This window comes from Tachyglossus aculeatus, chromosome 13 (assembly GCF_015852505.1).
Source record: "Tachyglossus aculeatus isolate mTacAcu1 chromosome 13, mTacAcu1.pri, whole genome shotgun sequence".
In the NCBI taxonomy this organism is placed as follows: domain Eukaryota; kingdom Metazoa; phylum Chordata; class Mammalia; order Monotremata; family Tachyglossidae; genus Tachyglossus; species Tachyglossus aculeatus.
The window spans coordinates 15476571-15499543 of NC_052078.1; the positions used below are offsets into that span (position 1 = coordinate 15476571).

The following is a 22973-nucleotide window of genomic DNA, read 5'->3' on the forward strand; positions in this document are numbered from 1 at the left end:
GGGAGGGGGTGAGGTTAGGGAAGAAGGAGAGAGAGCCAATTTGGTGCCCTGAAGCCAGTAGTGAAGAGTTTCTCCTTGATGCGCTGATGGATGGGCAACCATTGGAGGCTTTTTTGAGGAGGGGGGAGAGATAAGCACAGAATGTTATTTTAGAAAAATGATTTGGGCAGCAGAGTGAAGCATGAACTGGAGAGGGGGAAGGCTGGAGGTAGGGAGGTCAGCAAAAGGCTGACCCAGTAATACCAATACCTGATTCTCCCATCCCAAGGAATAGAACATTTGCCACACATTGGCAGTACTTGGCCTAGCGTTGTGTGGCAGGCTTTGGGAGCCAAATGTACAAACTCAGTGTGGGTGCATTGCTGCGGTGACACATTTAATGTCCAGAGAGGGGTGCTGTTGATGTGTCTGCTGCATTCCTGGGACAGAGGTCCCTACTGACAAAGTTAGAGCGTAGAACTGGTAATGATTCCAAAGGGAGTTGGAAGATGTTTTACAGTGCTCTGCATACAGTAAGTGCTCAATAAATATGATTGAATGAAATTCTTTGGCAGAAAACTTAAAGAAGCAGCGTGGCTCAGTGGAAAGAGCATGGGCTTTGGAGTCAGAGGTCATGGGTTCAAATCCCGGCTCTACCAACTGTCAGCTGTGTGACTTTGGGCAAGTCACTTCACTTCTCTGTGCCTCAGTTACCTCATTTGTAAAATGGTGATTAAGGCTGTGAGCGCCCTGTTGGACAATCTGATCACCCTGTAACCTCCCCAGGGCTTAGAACAGTGCTTTGTACATGGTAAGCGCTTAATAAATGCCATTATTATTATTGTTATTGTTATTATTATTATTGTTATATGACTATCCCCTAAGGCTTGCAACATCCAATCTTCCCACCTTCCTTTGGCGTCAGGGACACTGGGGCCTCTGTTGGACATTAGGTATAGTAGGTGCTTAATAAATGCCATCATCATCATCATTATTATTATTATTAATAAAAAAACACCATTTCAAAGTTGTTATGGTACATTCTCCTAACTCTTTATGACAACTGTTACTTGTAGTTCTCCTTTGGTCTGTGTTGTTTGGCCTCCTCCAGGAGGCCTTCCCAGACTGAGCCCCTACCTTCCTCTCCGCCTCCTCCCCCTCTCCATCCCCCCCGCCTTACCTCCTTCCCTTCCCCACAGCACCTGTATATATGTATATATGTTTGTACATATTTACTACTCTATTTGTTTATTTTACTTGTACATATCTATTCTATTTATTTTATTTTGTTAATATGTTTTGTTTTGTTCTCTGTCTCCCCCTTCTAGACTGTGAGCCCACTGTTGGGTAGGGACCGTCTCTATATGTTGCCAGCTTGCACTTCCCAAACGCTTAGTACAGTGCTGTGCACACAGTAAGCACTCAATAAATATGATTGATTGATTGTTGACAGCATTTTGAAACAATGTGTTAAAATGGCAGTACCATTTCGGTTTCTATGTGTAAGTCCTTATATTTCCATATAATTCAGTTTCCTCATGTGATCACAGTATGCAAAGTTTACCCCTTAGATGGAGGAATCTGGGTCTCTCACTATATTAATAGCTTTGGCTGTCACCCAGTGGAAGTCTTGTATTACTTGGAGGGAAATGTATGAATTTAAAGTCTTTTACTTTTTTCAACTCATTGCCACCATAACCGCTGGGTCTCCATAACGGCAGATATTGTTTAACCTGAAAGCAGGAATCCCTGCCGCAATTCCCGTGGTACTCTGCTTTGTGATAGGAAGGTACGATTCACTAGGACCAACTGATTAATATTCAAATGACATCAAGGTTCAAGCAAAAAACTATATGGCCCAGCCTGGATGCCTGAAAGCCGGACCAAAGATAGAAAGCAGACTAAATCACCTCCAAGTTATCAGCCATGATGGAGCAAATGAAATAGACCCACCCTAATGGAGGGAAAACAAATAAAAGGCAGTCAGTTGTTCATCAAATGCCTCATTCTTGGGTATGAAGGGTGGGGAAAGACAGTACTCCTTTGGGTTACCCATTAGCTGGACTCAGGAGACTGGTTAGGACTTTGAATGATGATGTTCCCGCTGTCGTCGTCTTTTTTTTTTTTAATAGGCAAAGCATGCTTTAAAGAATTGGAAAATGAACAATTCCTCAGTGGATTTCCATAACTTTGAAATGGGACGGTGAAGCTAACAGATCAAGTGGTTACTAGTAGAAACATCAGATGCACCAGAGGAAATGCAGTTAATACAATAATTCACATATGTTAATGCTTAGGGTTCCATCAATGTCAGCTTTATTTTCTACTTGATATACACCAAAGCTGGCATAGAATTTTAACTGATGAGGTAATGCCATTTTTAATTTAAAGAGCCTTAAGCTGTCCACTTTAACTAGTGATATCATCTTTGCAGTTGTCTCTTGAGACATTATGTAAACATAAGTAATGTACTCTAGATGTTTTGGGAGAAAGTGCTGTTAGGGATGACATTGGTCATCATAATTTTTTTTTCTTTGATCTCTTTAAAATTGTCAGATGCACTTTGTTACTACAATTTTTTTTCTTTACCTTCCCGGAAATCAATATATCCCAGGACTTCTGAACCAAGTTAAACATAGAAATATTATAGCAGTTTAAAAAGAATGGATAGTAACGTTTTGATGTCAGTTCTAGATGAAAAATGGAAGGTGAATTAGATTATCTAGCTCTAGGTGACTTGATAAATAAAAAGGCAGGGAAGACAAGACACCAAGAAATACACGATACCAGGCAAACAAAGGCCTTTCACCTCATTCCCTTAATATTCTCCTAAGGGACACTAGTTTATTAATGATGGTTTTCTGGCTGATGGGGGTTAGAAATTTTCTATCCATCTTTGTTTTCTTCTTGCAACATTCGTAGTAATGTTTCATTGTGGTTTCCCATTTTCTGAGAATTTTTAGGGTGTTATTTGTGGGTAGTATCTGCAGTCTCATCATTTCAGTTAGTTAAAATGTGCTGTCTTTCTTCTCGTATAAACGTATCCTGCACACAAACTAGGCTGATTGTTGTACACAAAGATGCTCTTCTAATTTCAAAAGAGTCTTCCTTTTAGGGGAAAATATAAGAGAATTTTGAGATGATTTTGTATATTTCTATCTGCTTGGTGTGACTATTGACAAATTTTGTCAGTAGTCTGATGAGTAGTGGTGCTGTGTAGAGCATTAAATGGTTTGGAATTTATTATTCTGTGGCCATATGTTGAGAGGGTAGCTCACAGAAATCAGAGAATTGTTCATAGAGAGCTATAGCCAAAGAGACATTTTGAATTCATAAAAGAACTGCACAGATATAAAAGAATGCTCTGCTTTATATATTGACTACACCACCACCATAGACAAAGAAACACAATTTAATAATACAGAATTGTGCTCATGAGATTTCCTTTTTCTTGTTAATTGGTTACTTTAGCTGACATTGTCTGCAAGTATAATGGACATCATTCTTCCGAGTAGTTGTGTGTTGCCAGATGATGTCTACAGACATGATGTAGTTCATTTTAATTATTTCATTTTGCTTGATCTCTCCCAGTAAAGCAGTAGCGAAAGAGAGTAGCCTGTTTCCTGGCAATCTACATTAGGTAGTGCTTGTTTCTAAATTAATCAACTTACAGGGCCTAAAATTTCAGGATTCTAATGTTTTGTTTGTGTGTTTGTTCACTAGGTATGACTACGTCGAAGTTATCGATGGCGAAAATGCAAATGGACGCGTATGGGGAAAGTACTGTGGGAAGATTGCTCCCCCTCCTGTGGTATCCTCGGGACCATTTCTGTTTATCAAATTTGTCTCGGACTATGAAACGCATGGTGCAGGATTTTCCATTCGTTATGAAATTTTCAAGAGAGGTAAGTGGACAAATTGTGGCTATTAAGGCAGATGGGTTTTGGTGTAAAGATGGAGAGTTCATTGTAAGTTTTGAGGGAATGGGGGTTGAAGTAACCAGGAAGATTCAAAATACATGACTGTTTTGGGAGGTTCACAATGTGTTGTTGAAATGTCCTGGCAGCCCCACCTAAAGTAGAATTTTTCAGCTCTCTCACACACTCTCTCTTCTTTCTCTCTTTCTCTCTTTCTATGGGGCCAGATTAAAGAAACTGGGATCTTGGAACATGGCCAGATTATGAGAGGGAAGAGGAGGGAAAGCATTTTAGGAGCAGAAGTTCCTTTCCTTCTGCCCCTATCATTCTTCTACCTTGCTCTGAGGGACACTGCTCTGCCAGTTAAAGCAGAGAGACTTAGCCTTTGAGCAAGGTAGAAAGAGTACATCATGGCAGAAGGGAAGGAATTTCTGTGAGCTACTAAGTAAAATGTGCCCAACCCAGGGAATGCCTGTGCGCTTGAATAATTGCCCACCAGAGACCCTAGAGTTGCAGGTCTGAAGTATTTACTCTCTGGGACCAAGATTAATTTCATGTACTCTCTTTTCTTCTTTCTCTGTCCTCCTCACCCCAACCCTCTCTTTCTCCTCCTACTTAGATCTTAATTCTTTTTCACCCAAGTTGCCAAAAAAAATCCCCCTTGAAAATAGATTTGGGCTCTTCCCACCTAGTATTTCCATAGAACCTACTTCCAAAAAGGGGAACTGAATCTGCCCCATCCCAGCACCAGGATCAAAGGCTTTCAGCTACACACACTGAGCAACAGCCCAGCAGTCTTGGTGGTGGTTTTTGTAAGTGGTGTGCTCTAAGATTCCTTTTTCAAATTTTACAAATGACCTGCCTCAATTCCTGGAGGACTTATTAGGTCAATTCCTTGACAAGAAAACAGTGTAGTTTTATCTGCAGAGCACATTACATTATCCAGCAACAGCCTAGATTCTTTACACTTCGAAGTCCAGCACCTTCCCAATTTTCGCTTTTGAAAAAAACCTACGGCCAAATGCAAGAAAGAGTGATCAAGGAACAGGGTAAAAAGTTCTGCGTAAGATATTTTTAAATGTGGACAAGGAATGGAAGGAATAAGCAGCATGACCTAGTGGAAAGAGCCCAGGCCTGAGAGTCAGAAGGCCCTGGGTTCTAATTCCAGCTCTGCCACTTGTCCGCTGTGTGACCTAGGACAAGTCACTTAACGTCCCTGTGCCTCAGTGACCTCATCTGTAAAATGGGGATTAAGACTGTGATCCCTGTGTGGGACATGGACTGTGTCCAACCTGATTATCTTCTACCTACCCCAGCACTTAGTACCATGCCTGGAATGTAGTAAATGCTTAACAAATACCGTTAAAAAAAAAAAGGAATACTTCATGAGCACCAAATTTCCACGTTTTACAGTTGAACTAAAATCCCGATGTCTATTTTGCCTCCTGGGACTTTGACCTTCTTTAAGGGGCCTAGGTCATGGTCATTAACATCGGAGGTCCTTCCTGCGTACCTGCCATTGTGCTGCCCTAATTGCCTTTACCGGGGAAAGAGTTTTTGCAAGTTGAAGTGGATGAAAGGAGAGGGAGATGTGAAGGGGATTTTAGCAAATGTGGAGACTCCGAATCTAATGAAGACCTACACGTGAGTGGCATCAGACTCTCCACTGTATATCCTGTAGAGCTGAAGCAACAGACCATCCTGGGCATCCAGAGGAGGAAAATCTCTCTGTTCTAGAGCTGTAGCCCTCCACAGTGCCAAATGTTTTGTATTTTGAAGCTGAGGCCCACGGGGCACAATCTCAGAACTTGCATGGTCCCTGATCTAGCCCCCAACATGTACTTTCCCCTTCTCTCCAGGCCATGCACACTTGGATAACAGTCAAGACAAGCAGACAACACATGAAGTTGAGAAAGTAATTTTCTGCCTACAGTAACACATGTTGGCTTTGCCTTTCCTGGTCCCCTCTCTCCCTCTCTTTGTACCCAAACGTTGCAAATATCTCCTACCTCCCAGCCCTGCGCTCTTTCCGTTAGCTCCACCCTGCCTTTTTCAGGTGTGAGCGATTGACTGGGTATACTTGACATGGCTGGTATTTAATATGTACAGAGATCTGTAAGTCTCAAACTAAGCCTCCACAGAAACTGATTGTGATACTTTTTTGATCTTGAAAGGTATCCATTCTTGTTGGTAATTTGGAAGAGGATCATTAGATCTGTAAAAATGGACAGTGGCATACAAAATTTGCAAATGTCCATCCACCCAACCAACTAAACTCCTATGCCTGTTCACTAGTATACGCTCAGGCTGTTTCTCACGCTTTCATGTACCTTATCCAAGGCATTTCAGGCAGGTGTCAAAATTATTCCTTCCCAGTACTACTAGGTTGATGTTTGGTGAAAGGCTTTTTCACTATATGGAACAGAACTCAACCTGTCTGGAAGAGTTAATGCAGCTTCCAGAGGTGCTTAACTGAGTCATTTAGGGAATGGGAATATCAAATTCAAACTGTGAGATTGTGCTACCAAGACAGCTTTTATTGCTGTGGGTTCTGTTTTCCTCACTCGAGTTAGACCTGCACAGTCTCAATCACCTGGCTATTTACACTCCCAAAGAATCTATTTTGGCCTGAACTACTGAGACTAGCTTCCACTCTGCTGCATCGGGGGAAGATGTGTTCACAGCATTTTGCTGGCTTCTGGCCAAGTTTTAGGGCTGTCCCTACAGCCTGGAAATAAAACTCAGACTTACCTTTGTCCTGTTATTCATTCTCTTTATGTCCTGTTACTGTATTCTCCCAAGTGCTTAGCACAGGGCTCTGTACACAGTGAACGCTCAACAGACAGGATCGATTGGCCTCACAGTCTGAGGAGGAGGGAAAACAGATATTTAAACTTCCTTCTGAGGCACAGTGAAGTTAAGTGACTTGTCCTAGGTAACCCAGCAGACAAATGGCAGATCTGGGATTAGAACCCAGGTCCCCTGACTCCAGATGCATGTTCTTTCCATCAGGCCACACTGAATGGGATCCCTGAGATGCATCTAATTGAAAAATTATCAGCCCTCCTAAAGAAGGCTAAATATTCTGGGTCCTGAGATAGATTGAATTATTAGAAAATAAAACCATTGCAAAGATGGTTATTTGTTTAAATTAAAATTGCGTGGGCTCCTACTAATGTTTAAATATCCCTCCCCTCCCCACCCCGGTTTCTTGGAGTTTTCTTTTAGGTGCTGGAAATTTCATCCAAACCCAGCCTCAGTAAACATTGTTATTGTATCGTTAGTATCTAGGAAGAATACAAGGAATCACAGTTTCAAGGCTTTTTCAAAGAAATACTTGAAATTTGAGTTGCGACTCAAATTGAGTTGCCTACCTGCGTTAGATCACGTGATTCCAAATGGTGGACCTAGAGGGGTTAGAGGGAGGAGAGAGGTGTGTGTTAGGTGTGTGTTAGGTGATCTCTGTTGCTTAAAACCTATCATTCTGAAGTGCTTCGTTGGAGAAATCTTATGGATTCTAAATTTCTTACTCTCTGCACCTCTGCATATATACACTTCAAGAGTTTGCAAAGTACTCTGAGATCGTTAGCGATGAGCATTAGATCATATTTCATCATCCCAGTTATTCGTTCATTATGAGACCGTCAACGTACTAGAACAGCCGGGGACCTTTGCCAAATCACAGACCACAGCAGCTTATAAGTGGAGGTTAATTTGAATGAATGCTGCAGACATTCTATGTATCTTCTACTCTCATCATCAACTTTCCCCACAATAAACAGCAATTTTTGGAATGGCAAATGGTAATACAACAGATTCTCCTGGGAAGGGTAGTGTATCAACATTGATATTAGGTGACTTCCAGCCACAGTGTCTTTAATCACAGTTTATCATGCCTTCTCTAACAGCAACACTTTACGGGCACACCTGTGTCAACACCACTCAGAATGAGTCACTCACCCTGGGCACATGGACGAATTACCTTTCACATTTCGTTTGTCAAAAAGGCATAGGTCACATCTGGCAGAGTTACTGAGTCACCGGTGGAGGAATCCGAAACCAGTACTCCCTCTACTGAATTCACCCACCCGCTTTTGTAAATGTTCTATTTCACCAATAAAGGGCTTGTCAACCTTAAGATTTAAAGATTTAAGCTTGAAGGGGCTATAATTATTTCTCTAGGGCTCTGTCGAGATTTCTGCAGCTTACTCTTTCATTGTTCCCATATGATTTCATATTTGTCATTTTTTTTGAACCAGCAGTTTTCAAATTGCTCTCCACAAACAGAAAACCAGAGAAAGGACAATAAATGTGAAGTCAATTTTCATACCTATCACTAATACGAAAGGGATGACTGAATGAATGATTAAAACAGTGATTAAAGTGACGCGTTTTATTAAAAAGGCCTGCTGTCTTTGAAGGGGCAGAATGGTCTAGCGGTGGTCTAATCCTATGGACAATACATTTCTTTTTTCTTTTCTTTTTTTCGGCCCAGGTCCTGAATGTTCCAGAAACTATACTTCATCCAGTGGAGTGATAAAGTCTCCGGGATTCCCCGAAAAGTACCCCAATGGCCTTGAATGCACTTACATTATTTTTGCACCAAAGATGTCGGAGATTATCTTGGAATTTGAAAGCTTTGAGCTGGAGCCCGACTCAAATCCTCCAGGGGCAATGTTCTGTCGTTATGACCGACTAGAAATATGGGATGGCTTCCCCGAAGGTAAGAACAAGAGATGTAGTAGATCACAATGAGTGTGCCTTAGAGAAGAGTCAGTGTCATCCTTCTAATTTTGTGAAGTCATGGTCAGCGTGTGGTATTTGTCAAATTGTTCCGAAGGAGCAAAGCAACTTTTATTTTCTGTTCTATGGCAGCTTTCACATCAATGCAAAATATCGCAGAAATTCTTCCTAGTTTCTAAATGAATGCTTTCCATGAAAATCCTTGTGAAATAGGAGGTAAATGACCAAAATGCACCCCAAATTCTGTGCACAGAGAGATTGTAACAAATTAACTGTTGCAGCTGTGTTGATTGTCTTGCGCTTAATTCAGTTTAATATTGGGGTTTTCGTGAGTTGAGCAGTTTCTGTGGAGGAAGTGCAGAGCACAAATCAGAACTTGGCAGCTTGGATGGTCTTAAGAATTCAGTAAGATGCAACATTTAGCCAACTTTTTTAATGCCGTTCAACAATATTTCTAGGCATTTAAAGCAGCTGAGGAAAGGCATATTTAAATTTACTCTGTAAGTGCATGATTAATATAGCAGGAGAGAGCTTCCATTAAGAAAATGTTTCCTTTCTCAGTGTTAACATTTAGCATCTCATTGTAGGTTAATGTCAGTTTGGACTTAGATAAGTTTCTCCCTTTTGAATTAAAAGCACAATCAGTCTTGTGCTTATAAACAATATTTTCCACAGAATGTTTAAACATAATTGGAATGAAAAATAGATTTAGTGAAAGCTTAAATTGTCATTAGAGTAAATGGGTTAGTTAACATTAGTTTAAATTCCTCTTTGGGGTTTCTATCATATAAATAGGGTCATGATCTTACTGAAACTCCTCCATTAAGTAAGGAGATTGCCAAAACTGTGTGCTGATTGACTAGCCAACATTCAATCCATCAATTAAGAAAACCCTAACATACCAATATTACACCAGTGCTGAAACATTTAATAATGGGTTTATTTGCATACAATCCAAATCTGCACCTTTTTTCATTTAGAACTTTCATTTCCACTGACAAGTGAAAAGAAAATCCGATCAACCAACTTATTCAGAACAATTTCAGGAAAAAGCATTGTTATTAATGATGTCAAGGGTTTTACCAGATAGTAATTTTCAGATTTTGCGAAATGAGTGACTTGCATTGACGAACAATTAACATTAGAAGTTGTCAGTTTCACAATTCACTCGTGATTCAACATGGTTGAGTGATTATCAGAGAGTGCTGCATCATGGTGGAGATCACTGTGTTCGCATATTTCTTAATACTTGGCTGACCTTGTGTAGCTAGCTACAATGAAAATGTTTCCCCAGTCTGTCCACCAAAATGAGAAAAAAGAGTCTCCTGGATTTTTTCAGTGGCACTGTGAACAGTTTGGTAATAGCATGATGTTTCTCTGCCAGCAAAATTTTAGTCTGCCTTTGATACTCTTTCCAAAAACAACAAGAAAACGCTGAAAGCTCTCACTACAGAAATTTTTTATGTTGCTTTTTTAACATAAACATTGAGTGAAGCTATTATAATTGAAGGTGACCAAATGATTCCACATGATTTTGAGGAAAAGCAGTTTACTCAAAAACTCAAAACAAGCAGAGTGCACGTGATAAATTACCCACATCCATCCATCACTTTCTTCGAAGTTCTATAGATTGTCAAGTAACAGCTGAAAACTAATTTAAAGAAGTTTACATATGGTTTGAGAACGATGGGCTAAGCAGAACCGCTCTGGTCAATACCACAAGTGCTTGCCCTGAGTTATGGAATAAAAAAGAATGTTTTGGAAGATATGTTTACATCAGAGCAAATGAAGTCTGCATCAGTCCAAGTTTGGCACCCTTTGAACTGTGGTTGCGATCTGCATTCCAGGGATTACAAGTCTTTACAGGAATAGGACTGCATGCACTCTGTTTATTTTTATTATTTTATTTTAAACCTAAAAAATAGAGATTATTAGTACAAGCATGTGCTGAAAAACGTTTCACTTTACTCTGCCATGTGAGACATCCCAACTATCCACCACAATGTTTAACCCATGAATAATCCATTGTACATACTTTAAGATATAAAGGAAATAAAATTGTTTATTTAAGAATATTCAGAATTATTTTGAAAAGCAGAATGCTTTCTTTTTAGCAGTTGGAAAAAAGTTAAATTGACTGTTTATGAGTTAGTACTGAATTAGGTTACTCCAATCTCCAAATTATCTGGGTGCATGCTGGAAACTCCACATGCAGTTAAATTGCTCTTGGATATTCGCAAGCTTTAAGTTGCAAGCCCAGGTGTTGTCTTTTAAATTCATTTCAAATGCATCAGTCAGTCAGCAAAATTTATAGGGATCCAACTGCTCAACAGGCTCTATGGGGAGTTACAAAGGAAATATGGTCTCTCCCCACAAGGAGCTTTCAATCTTTTGGCAGCATTGCTCAAGCACAATGAATTACTTGTAGTGGTATTAATTTCTTGGCATTCAGAAAGTTTAGGAGGCTGATTTAAAAATAAGAATCCAACTGGTGTTAACCTGTATATAAACACATAGTCTCACAAAGGATAACTAACTCATTCAAGTCTACTCAGATCAATACTGCATTAGCTTCGGAGGCCAAGACCTTACTGTTGTGAAAGAAAATTCAATACTTCTTTGTAGTTCATTCAAACCAACCCTTTGCTCCTGTATCTTTAGGGCTAATGAAGGGAGTAAAAGTCTGATATCCGGGGGCACTATTCAAAAGGACAGAATGCAGCATTACCCAGCGTGTCTCAAAAATTATAAGCCAGTGAGTCATGGGACCCTTTAAATTATGAGTCTGCATTAAACAAAGTTCTCGTCTGTTTGCTCCTCAAAGACTTCTCTCCTCCTCTCCCCCTCAGGGGCTCAGTGGCGGGGTAGTAGTGGAGGGGAGATGGGGGATGGTGCCGTAACCCAGGGACCACAATGTTCCTGCTTCCCTTGTAATTACGTGTAAGGTCACTAACTACAGTCAGTGAAGTCCATGGTCCAAAGGAGTGGGCCTGCAGATGTTTTCACACAAGAAAAGACAATCTCAGGGGTGCTATACCAGAAGGCGGGAGCCTTCTGGTATAGGGAGGAACAGGGAGGAGGAACAGGGAGAGGACAGGAGAGCCAGTGCATCTGAAGAATATCCTCCCATTTCACTGAGCAAGCCAGAAAGTGCTTAATGGTTACAAGGCCAGAAAAAGACCCAGTGTATGTCCTCGATCGCGTATTTTATTGCGACTGCTGAGACCTTGATGGGCCACGTTCGAAATGAGGGGATAGGAAAAGGTTTTGACTTGGCTGCAGGCTCACGTTCCAAATGAAGGAGACTTGGCGAAGAAAGTGGCAACTGGTTGCCCAAGAAACTGTGGCCAGGATGCATATACTGGCAGCATCTTGTGAGCGGCTCCCTCCTGCCAATTCTGCAGGCTAATAGAGCAACGTTGCCTTCCAGCAAGTTTGATCCAGAGGTCCTATGGGTTCTAAGCACATTACCTTAGCTGGAGGACTTTTCTTGCCTCTTGTATCACAAAGTTCCGTAAAGTTTTTCGCCCTGGGAAAAGCAAACTGTAAGCACTGGTGACCTGTTGGGTGGTTCATTATAGTCATGGTGGTTATTTCTAATTTCATCCTCTATTATTTAGAAGCAGCATAGAGCACAAGCCTGGGAGTCAGCAGGCCATGGGTTCTAATCCTGGCTCTGCTATTTGTCTGCTGTGTGGCCTCGGGCAAGTCACTTCACTTTTCTGTGCCTCTGTTACCTCATCTGTAAAATGGGGATTAAGATACTGAGCCCTATGCGGGGGACAGGGACTATGTCCAACCTGATTTGCTTGTTTCCACCGCAGCGCTTAGTACAGTTCCTGGCACATAGTAAGTGCTCCACAAATACCAGAATTATTATTATTATTTACTGTGCACGATCTCTGTACAGAGCACTGTACTGTTTAAGCCCAAATCACATGCTATATGTTTTCACCAAAAGCATGAAAAACCTAGAGATTGGGGCAATTTTGGAAGCCCTGGTCAAGAACAAGGCCCTGCTCAAAAGCCTTGGTCCTGAGATTTCCCTGCAGAGAAAAATGGATTATTTGTGTTCCTGGCTTCTTCACTTGTATCCCTGCCAGTCGTGTTCCCGCTGAGGCATGGAGTGTAATGAAGGCAAATGGAGGTGCAGCACATTGTAAAGCGCACGTGCCATCCTGGCACCCATTAGGTACTTACAAGCAGAACTGGGATTAGAACCTAGGTCTCATCACTCCCAGAGCGGTGTTTTTTCCACTGGTCCAAAATTAGTGCTAAAACAACCTAGAAATGGTTTTGCTGCTGGGCCCAGCAGTGAAGTGACTAGCCCCCTAAGCCTAGAGTATCCCTGAAGTGGCAGTGTCTTCAGGGAAATTGAGGTAAAGACAAACAAAAAGTGTTGCTACTTCCAGCTTTGTAAACGTCTGATGCAACATCAGTGAGAATGTTTTTTTCTCAAATATTGGTGTTTGGTTTCATTCTTCATTATTATTATTATTATTATCATCATTGTTATTAGTAGATAATGATGATAATAATAGCAGTAGTATTTCTTAAGCACCGCTAATCAGGTTGAACGCAGTCCCTGACCCACTTGGGGCTCACAGTCCAAGTAGGAGGGAGAACTGGTATTTAATCCCCATTTTGCAGAAGAGGAAACTGAGGCATAGAGAAGTTAAGGCCACACAGCAGGCAAGTGGCAGAGTCGGCGTTAGAACCCAGGTCCTCTGACTCCCAGTCCTCTGCTCTTTCCACTAGGCCATGCTGTTTCTGGGCTACACAGTGCGTCTTATTTTCTTCCTTTTCCATTTTCATTTGAGGGTTTATCTTCTGCAAGCTCACATGATAAGCGGGGGATACAGCCTTCTCCAAGAGGGTTGGAGATGTTCTCTGGTACAAGTCGCAAGATGAGCATTGAAGAGGAAGTGTCCCAATTTCAGGGCAGTGTTTCTGAGAGTAGTGGAGCAGAGTAGGAGAGGGAGAAAGAGAGGGAGGAAGGACTGATATTTTCCAGGGGAAGAGCTGCTGCCGGCTACCAGGACATGAATATACCCGTAACACTTCTCCATTTATTGAAGCTGTGATGTATAGCTGTATATTTGGTTGTATTTTCAATTATTAAGCTATTTCATGCTGGACTATTTGTGTTACTGCATGCTATATCCTTGTTCTTCTTCCTGCCCCTACTGTTTGTAAATAACATGTCTGCCTATCTCCCCTGTGAGATTGTAAGCCCTCTAGGAGCAGGTTGTGGTCTCTGGTTTCCTGGATATTCTCTCAAGTGCTTAGTACAGTTCTCTATATACTGTAGGTGTTCAACTATCATGGATTGGTGGAATATTTTCTCTTCTACGTATCTATGGAGGAGGGATTTTTGATCCCTGGTTATCTGGGGACACCAAGATTCTTCCTGCCACTTCACTGCCCTGCCAGGGGTAATTTATTTTACTATCTGTCCCTCTCTAGACTGTAAGCTCCTCGTGGGCAGGGACAGCATCTACCAACTCTATAGTCTTGAGCCCTCCCAAGTGCTTACTGTAGTGCTCAGCACCTAGTAAACACTAAATAAATACCACTGATAGATTGATAGCTGTGCGCACAGTTTGTGCTCAGAAATGAATACAAGGGGATGACTCTTGCAGTCTGAATCCCTTTCGTAGTGACTGAACTGGGCGTTTCCATTCTGCTTCTGAATGTAGTGTTGTTTCCAGGGAAATACCGTCTTGCCCCTCACTGCTCCCGTGGGCCCATTTTACAATCTGACCCAATCTGTTCACTGCAGAGCAGTTAACCACAGCAGGCACGATTTGGGTTAGAAAAATACTTGCGTATTCTGCCGGGGCCCATCTAGCCAAACTGTTGTCTCTCCTGCCTTCGGATGAACAAACCACAGTCTTTCTGACATTGTCTGCCTCTCTTCCTTTCAGTCGGCCCTCACATTGGCCGTTACTGCGGACAGAACACCCCGGGTCGCATCCGCTCGTTCACTGGCATTCTGTCAATGGTCTTTTATACTGATAGTGCAATAGCCAAAGAGGGATTCTCGGCCAACTACAGCATCCTGCAGAGCAGCATCTCAGAAGGTCAGTGCTTATTCTCCCCACAGAGCCCAGTAGTAAAAGTTTTCTCGGCTATGTCTCTTCATACACCTTCTGTCACATAGAACATTAAAGAGATGAGATATCAATCAGATGTCTGGGGGAGTTGTCTCTCCTGAAGAATAAGAGATTTGAATAACAACAAAAATGCAGTTTGGTGATTTGGGGTCTGATTTTAATAACTTGAGGATAGGGAAGGAAGATGAAGAGAATGAAAGAAAAGAGAAGGAAAAAGAGGGAGAGGGAGTGACGGGAAAAGAGAGAAGGTGAGGGAGGGAGAGAAGAAGAATAAGGACTGGGAAACTAAAGTGACAGAGAGAATGTGATTAATGGCAGGCCCTAGTCCTCATTGAAGAAATCAGAGCCAGCCCCCACACTCTAGAATGAGCGATCTCCCATGTCTCATGACAAAATGGGCCTTAATTCTCACTAGGAAGGTTGGTATGAGACTATTTGTTATTAGCGCTATTGTTATACTACCTATTCAGTACACACTTTTTTTCTCTCTAGAATGAGTGATCTCCCATGTCTCATGACAAAATGGGCCTTAATTCTCACTAGGAAGGTTGGTATGAGACTATTTTTTATTAGCACTATTGTCATACTACCTATTCAGTACACACTTTTTTTCTTAATTTCTTTGGATGGCAATGAACTGGTTTGTAGCGACTCCCTGCTAATTTGATTCTTGCTGTGATGGCTGTTGCCTCAGCTGAATTTTCAAAAGAAAAAAACAGATGGCTCTGGGATCCCCCGGGCCTGTGAGGTGAATGGCTGAGGATTACTCTTTCGTAAGCTTCGGGGAGGTTCCCACAAGTGCATAGGATCACTGACCCCTCAGTTTGAGAAACTGGCTTCCTAAGACTTTGTTCAAGCAAAGTGAGATGGAGGATTGAACAACTGTCAGTAGAATTTGGCTGTACTGACAAGGAATCTAAAGTAATCTGAGGAATTCAGTCTGTAAAGTCCCTTTGGCCTTTGAGAGACGATTATCTGAATCAGTTTCTTTATTCCCCACGTTTCCTGTGTACACGCAATTTGTAGTTAAAAAGTAGCACTATACCTAATTTTATCTCAAGAAAAAATGAAATGGGTAAAAATTAAATTGAGCATCCTACTTTGTGACAAATTAACAGATGTATATAATACCCCCTATTCACAGTACACTTTGCACTTTACACCTTGCATCAAATCTAAAATTTCTCCGGGGCAGCTCGTGTCATGGTCCTGCCTATCTTTCTGAGTCACAGCTCTTCCTAGACTCCCTAGGCTAGCTTTCTGCTGACAGTTCTGCTCAGCTTTCCTCCTTCCCACTGCTTCCCACTCAGCCTGTTTCACTCTGGGTAGTTATTTTGCCTGGCTAGCCACTTTTCAAATCTTTTCTCAGCCCTGCGTCTCCCAGCTGCCTCCCCTTTTGGGTGGAAGGGTCAAGAGACCTTCATCCCAGCTCCTAGCAGTCAGCAATCCCCACATACCCCTATTTTGTCCAGTAGCAACGGAGACCATCTTATGCAGTATGAGGGATGATTTAACATAAGTGAATATGGCAATTGTGACAGGGGATACTTCTGTCAAAAGGGTAGCCGGGGATGGCAGCCTGAGTCGGAAGTAGAACCTGAGTGAACAGGACCTGGGAGAGGGATGCAGTGGTTTGGGAGCAAGCTCACCTCGTCAGATGTGCTAGGCCCATGTAAGAATTGGTGATTAGCTGCAGCTGGCTTGGAGCTAGTTAGGAGCCACCAGAGGATGAACTTACAGACCCCTAGGGCCAGAATATATCATGTGATTGGCTAGATCCACTCCCATATCTACTTTGTCCTCGTTGGTTCTTGAATCCGGTTTCAAGCTGTGTATATAATAATAATGATGATTGTGGGAATTGTTAAATGCTATGTGCCAGGCACTCTACTAAGTGCCGGAGTGGATACAAGCAAATTGGGTCGGACTCAGTCCCTGTCCCTTAGGGAGCTCACAGTCTCAATTCCCATTTTACAGATGAGGTAACTGAGGCACAGAGAAGTAAAGTGACTGGCCCAAGGTCACACAGCAGACAAATGGCAGAGGTAGAATTAGAACCCATGACCTTCTGACTCCTAGGCCCCTGCTCTCTCCACTGCGTCATGCTGCGTATGACCAGCTAACCTTCTTCCCTTGCCCAGCCAACTCGTTTTTGCTGCCAACCCACCAGCTTCAGTTGAGAGGAGGGACGAATGGATGGATTACTTATATGATATGAAATCAGCTCCCAAAATAATAAGATGTTTATGTCGAGTTTCTTGATAAAAACCCAAAATGCTTCCGTAAGCTGAGATCCTACACATATGTGGATTCAGCACAGGGCTAAATATAGCTGGAAACACTGTTTTTAAAAGAATTTCCATAGCAACTCAAGTGATAGGACTAGGAGCACATCACAAGCCTCTTACTGTTTCTCTTCAAGTTTTTAATGACTTCAAGTTCACATAAAAATAAACTCATTAGCCAGATTTAGAATGGGAAAACATATTCTTGTCACTGATTAACTTTTGCCCCATTTTTCTTCAGATTTCAAATGCATGGAACCCCTAGGCATGGAATCAGGAGAGATTCACTCCGACCAAATCATGGTTTCCTCCCAGTACAGCACCAATTGGTCTTCAGAACGATCCCGCCTCAATTACCCAGAGAACGGATGGACCCCTGGAGAAGATTCCTACAGAGAATGGATTCAGGTAAGGGGGCTGTGGCACATGGAGACATGATTACAACTGAGTAGATGTTTATAGAATACTGAACCTTCTTGTCTTCCCTCCTCCAACTAATTTTCCTATCCTAGTTGACCATTCCAACATTCTTCTCATCTCTGAGGCCTGAACCTTTGCCTTTGTCCTCATTTCCTCCCTGCCCACCCCACTGTCTCTCTCCATTCTACACCCAAATTCAGTCTATCACCAAATTCCATCACCCTTTCCTCAATATCTTGCTCTTTCTTCTCTGTCCAAATGGCTTCCTTGGTGATAGATTGAATGTGGGGGCAGAGAGAGGAGGGATTAGGGTCTGAATGTGAAGATTGTCAAATAGTAGCCATTGGAAGGGAGTACTAGTGCAGTCTAAGAAACACATTCTCCCATAGATTCAAGATTACTTTAGACTGGGATTTTTCCCATAGGGCAGCATGTTTCGCTGTTAGTTAAACTGTAATTAGTATTCATTCGAAGATGGTGCCACCAAAAGCAAAATTTATCCCTGGTGCCTAGGAAACTGAAAAAAACCTAATGGGGACTAACAGCTTTTGCCACACCATCCCCATCCATTGCTGTTTGAGTTTCTGGGGCTATTTTCTCCTAACTAAAATCCTCTCAAAACTTCTCATGCTAAAGAGTCCTTCCTTTCTTGATTGAAAAGCACGGGGTGGTCCAGAGCCCAGTGTTGTTTCCCGACATTCAGCTAAACTGAGCATTCGACTCATTTATTCACATTGTTCTCTACAAGATCCAAAGATTCTGAATCGGCTTTCAAATCCAGGTGAGACAATCAGAGACTTTTAAATTCATTCCCAATGGGAAAATCCATGAATTGGCATCTGTAGTGAATTAATTGGTATCTAAGTTATTCAGGTATATGGCTAAACATCCAGATTTCTTTCAGAGAAAAGAAATAAACCATGTCAGAATACCGTTAGATTCATAACAATCGGTGGCTTACAGAATAATCCTCTGGTCTCCACCTCTATTACTTTACAGAGCAAATAACAGATTTTGTTTAACTGGCTAAATCAATATTAGCTTAACATACACTTTCAGTGAAATAACCTCTTCTCACAAATGGTACGCAAATTGGCTCTCAAAATCCCACACTTAGAAGCATGTGGTTTTGTGGGTGTGGGAGGGCTAGAGGCTTCCCCCAGAGAGAGCAAACTCCATCCAGCTCTGGATTAAGTCAGAAATGAAATAAATTTGCCATGTTGGACTGGCACTTGGGAACTTGTTATTTTGGACAGTAAAACCAGCCAGAGAGATGAGTGGTTCCACCACAATTGTTCAGAAGGATAGCTGCTCCATTCTACACTGCTGAGCAGGGTGGATTTCAATATGGTTTTGGCATCCAGAAAGATAAACACTGAGGTATTTTATTTCTATACCCATCTTCAGCACTTGTGTATGTATATTCAGTTATTCTGATTATTCTATCTGAAAATATTTTTTTTATGTCTCTTTCTCCCCTTAGCATGTATGCCTCTTGAGGGCAAGGGGTGTGACACGTCTTTCTGTGATATTTTCCCAAGTGCTTTGTACAGGGCATTGCACCCAGTAAATGCTCAATAAATGTCATTACTTCAAATAATAATAGTAGTAATAATAATTAAAAAATGATATTTGTTTAGCATTTACTGGGTACCAATCACTGTACTAAATGCTGGGGTAGACACAAGATAATCAGGTTGAACACCATCCCTGTCCCATATGAAGCTCCCAATCTATAGGGAAGAGGAAACAGGTATTTAATTCCCACCTTATAGATGAGGAAACTGAGTAAATGACTTGCCCAAGTAAATGACTTGACTCAGCAGACACATAATAATTTAAGGACAGAGCAATTGGAGAATTTCGAACAAATGACCATAATAATCTCGGGTCAAGAAATGCTGGCCTTTAGAAATGGTTGAGCGGAAACAAAAGGAAAAGAGCAAATATGGGTACTTGGTAAATATTCAGTTAACGGAAAGGAAGCTGAACATCTGTGTCCCTTAACAGTTAAGCATATCTCAGCCAAAAGTGTCTCAGGTATTTCAGCAGATGCCCCAGAGAAGGGATCACCTTCCAGGACTTGTGCTAAATGCTTCATGCCTCTTGGTCCTTTCTGCCCAGCAGCCAGAGCAGCTAGCCACCGGTAGCACTAGAGATAATACCGCAAATGCCTTTGCCTCCCCAGATTTATCAGGCATACATTACACTAAATGAGTTATGTAAGTTACATAATATAATGGCATCATTCATTCATTCAGTCATATCTGTTGAGTGCTTACTGTGTGCAAAGCACTGTACTAAGAGCTTGGGAGAGTATAATATAGCAACAAACAGCCACATTCCTTCCCACAACGGGCTCACAATCTAGAAGGGGAGGATTACAAGGATACTCGCAATCTGCAGAATCTCGTGTGTGTCCTCTGACCTCAATCTCTGACCTCATCTCTTACTTCAGGATCATTACATTCCCCTCCTAGGTCTCTGAAATATGGGTGATGCTTCTGAACCTGGAGGTTCTGTAGGAAGAATCAAGGTGAGGAAGACTGGGTGTTGAAAAATCTTGAACATAAAGATGCCTAGTGCTGCGTCTTTACTGGAACAGGGATAGGCTAGCCACAAAACAGACTGTTGGCATAGAACTGGAAGAATGACCATCCTACTAAGGACCAACAGTCCTCTTTCCACTTGCCCCAACACAGTGCTTCATTATGGGAAGCTCAGGGACCCTATTTCTTGATCTCTCATGTTCTTCCTTAAGATATGTGTTGAGACATTTGGGGTCATACTTGAAGGCTCCCTCTGAGGTGAAAATGATTTTTCTTCTCTCATCAGCCTAGTGGATTCATTGATATGCTGGAGCGGTTCTACACATGAGAGGAGCTGTTGACATCCACACATTGCCTAATTATGAATAATTTCATGTGTTTCTAGCTTTTGAGTCGCACCCAGGACATTGTTTTTATCAAATGGAGACTTTATAAATTAACAAATAAGCATGGCATGTTAACAGGATAAAAGCGAAAGCATTCGCTTCTCTCAGAGAAAAAGGATTTAAATGCATACACCACATTTCTAAATTTCTATGTGCATATGTCCATTGAGTGTCTGAAATTAATTTTTAATTTTTCAAGAATTGAATGCTAAGCCCTGTTGCTGTGGCAGTAGCAAGGGTAAATGCTAGCATGTGTTACAGTAATAAGGCAGTATTGGACACTTTCCTTCCTTAAAGAGATTGGAGTTTGCTTTTGGTTCATTGTTTTCTATAGGAAATTACTGACATGAAAAATAACAATTCACCATTAGCCAGTCAATAATGTCCACATCAGAGTTTCCTGTGAGGTTTGTTGTCTGCAAGAAAGCTTAAAAATAAGCTGAGCAGCAGTCAATGGGAAGGAGAAACCCGGGAAGTTTTATACTTCTGAGGCTTTGCACACAATGGAGTTCTCAGCTGCCTTGCTCAAGAGGCCTTTGTATAACCTGAGCTACTGAAAATTTGCCAATTACAAATAACTGAGGTGATCATGCTTAAATGTGGAGAAATAAGGAAGTCCAAATTAGGTATAAAAATTTGCAAAAACCCTCTGAAACTTTCTTTAAGGCCTTAATATCTTGGTTCAGACTATTCTTTTTATTAGTATTATTATTAATAGCATTAATAACGATAATAATTACTTAGTGCTAAACACTGTACTAAGTATACTGAGTGCTGGGGTAGATATAAAATATCCAGATTGGACACAGTCCCTGCCTGATATAGGGCTCACAGTCTAAGGGGGAAAGAGTACAGGCATTTAATCCCCATTCTACAGATGAGAAAACTGAGGCACCGAGAAGTTAAATGACTTACCCAAGGCCTTTCAGCAGGTAACTGAAAGAGAGTGTGTTAGAACCGAGGTCCCCGGACTCCCAAGCCTGTGTGCTTCTGTTTGAAACCCTAAAAACAGTAGCAGGATAGAAGGATGAAGCATAATCCCATGTGCTTCTTGCCTTATCTTTTTTTTTTCTTTTCCCGCCTCTCCTGAATATAGATTTTGGGGTACACAATTAAGTCAGGAAGCCCTAAAGATGCTCTTAATTTGCTGGGACCATATATCATTTAACTAATCAAATTGATGTTCTGGAAAAAAAACCCAGCAACCTATTTTTTCTGTTTACAACATAATAAACTGCCCCTCTCTAGAAAGACTAAAGTTAAAAAAAAAACCACACAAAGCAGAATTTAATTCATTTAATTATTTTAATGTTTTATTAATGATAATGTTCACCACACTGTAAACAGATTTATCGTCCTGGTTCTAATTAAAGCTCTCGGGAATTCTTTCTTCAAAACAACTGTGACTTTTCCCTGATTAAAATGCCAGGAGACATGCACAAAAAAAAGTCAGAGACAAAGTGCCTCGTAAGGACATTGTTCACATAGAAGGGACTGTGGCGGCACAGGGGACTAGCACTTCGCCAGACACGCTCACATAGGTTTAGCAGCATTGTTTTGGATAAATAAACTCAAAATGCAGCTCAGCTCTCTGGATTTTAGAACATGTTGCAGAGGTCAGCTATTCAAATGATCAGAAGAATTGAGGCCTAAAATTAAACTGGACTCCCCGGATAATGGAGGCCAAAGGGCAATGTAGGGGCCTGAATTAATTTAGAGAGAGAGAGAGAGAGAGAGAGAGAGTCAGTCAGTCAGAGAGTCTAGTGTTTAGAACAGTTCTCTTGAAGGTGCCAAGGCTTTATGTCTCCACTCATTTTGACCCAGAAAACTGCAGCTTGCCATTTAATCTCGATCCCATTTGGTCTTCCTGACCAGCCTTGTGGTCAGTGCCAACACTTTGAGTGGCAGACCAGAGTCTAAGATAATGTTTTTGTATTATTAGAGAAGCAGGATGAGGTAGTGGTTAGAGTATGGGCCTGGGAATCAGAAGATCATGGGTTATCATCCTGGCTATGCCACTTCTCTGCCGTGTGACCTCGAGCGAATTACTTCACTTCCCTGTGCCTCAGTCACCATATCTGTAAAATGAGTCCCTGTACCACTTGGGGCTCACAGTCTTAATCCCCATTTTGTAGATGAGGTAACTGAGGCACAGAGAAGTTAAGTAACTTGCCCAAGGTCACACAACAGACAAGTGGCAGTTCTTCTGACTCCCAGTCCTGTGCTCTGTTCACTAGGCCATACTGCTTCTTCCACTAGGCCATGCTGCTTCTTGGAAGGGAGTGAAATGGCCAGATCCTTCTGGGGATGCAGCAGAGCAAACCTCAAAATGGCTCTATCCCTGTATATTAGAAGAACAACAAATTATGAATTGATTTTTTTCCTGGCACATTAGAGCTTTCACAAATGAAATGCATTGCTAGCTCCTTATTTAACAGTTTGTCTAGAGAAACAGGCACCAAAGAAGTGATTTAGGGGGACTCCATCGACCACCAGACGAGGACTGTTGCTTTGTCAGTAAACACTCAATAAATATAGCGACTGCTTGAGTTTGAAGAGTTTCCTAGTGGACTTGAGC

General features: G+C 41.6%; 1 protein-coding gene across 6 annotated transcripts in view; it reads left to right on the forward strand.

Annotated features, from left to right (window-relative positions):
* Window positions 1-22973, forward strand: part of NRP1 (neuropilin 1) — a 132047-nt gene that overhangs the window by 48771 nt on the left and 60303 nt on the right. For all 6 annotated transcript variants that reach the window (XM_038755590.1, XM_038755592.1, XM_038755593.1 and 3 more), the window contains exons 4-7: window positions 3703-3884; window positions 8392-8619; window positions 14567-14722; window positions 17282-17448. In XM_038755590.1, coding sequence (XP_038611518.1) covers window positions 3703-3884; window positions 8392-8619; window positions 14567-14722; window positions 17282-17448 — 733 coding nt within the window. The remainder of the gene's footprint in view (window positions 1-3702; window positions 3885-8391; window positions 8620-14566; window positions 14723-17281; window positions 17449-22973) is intronic.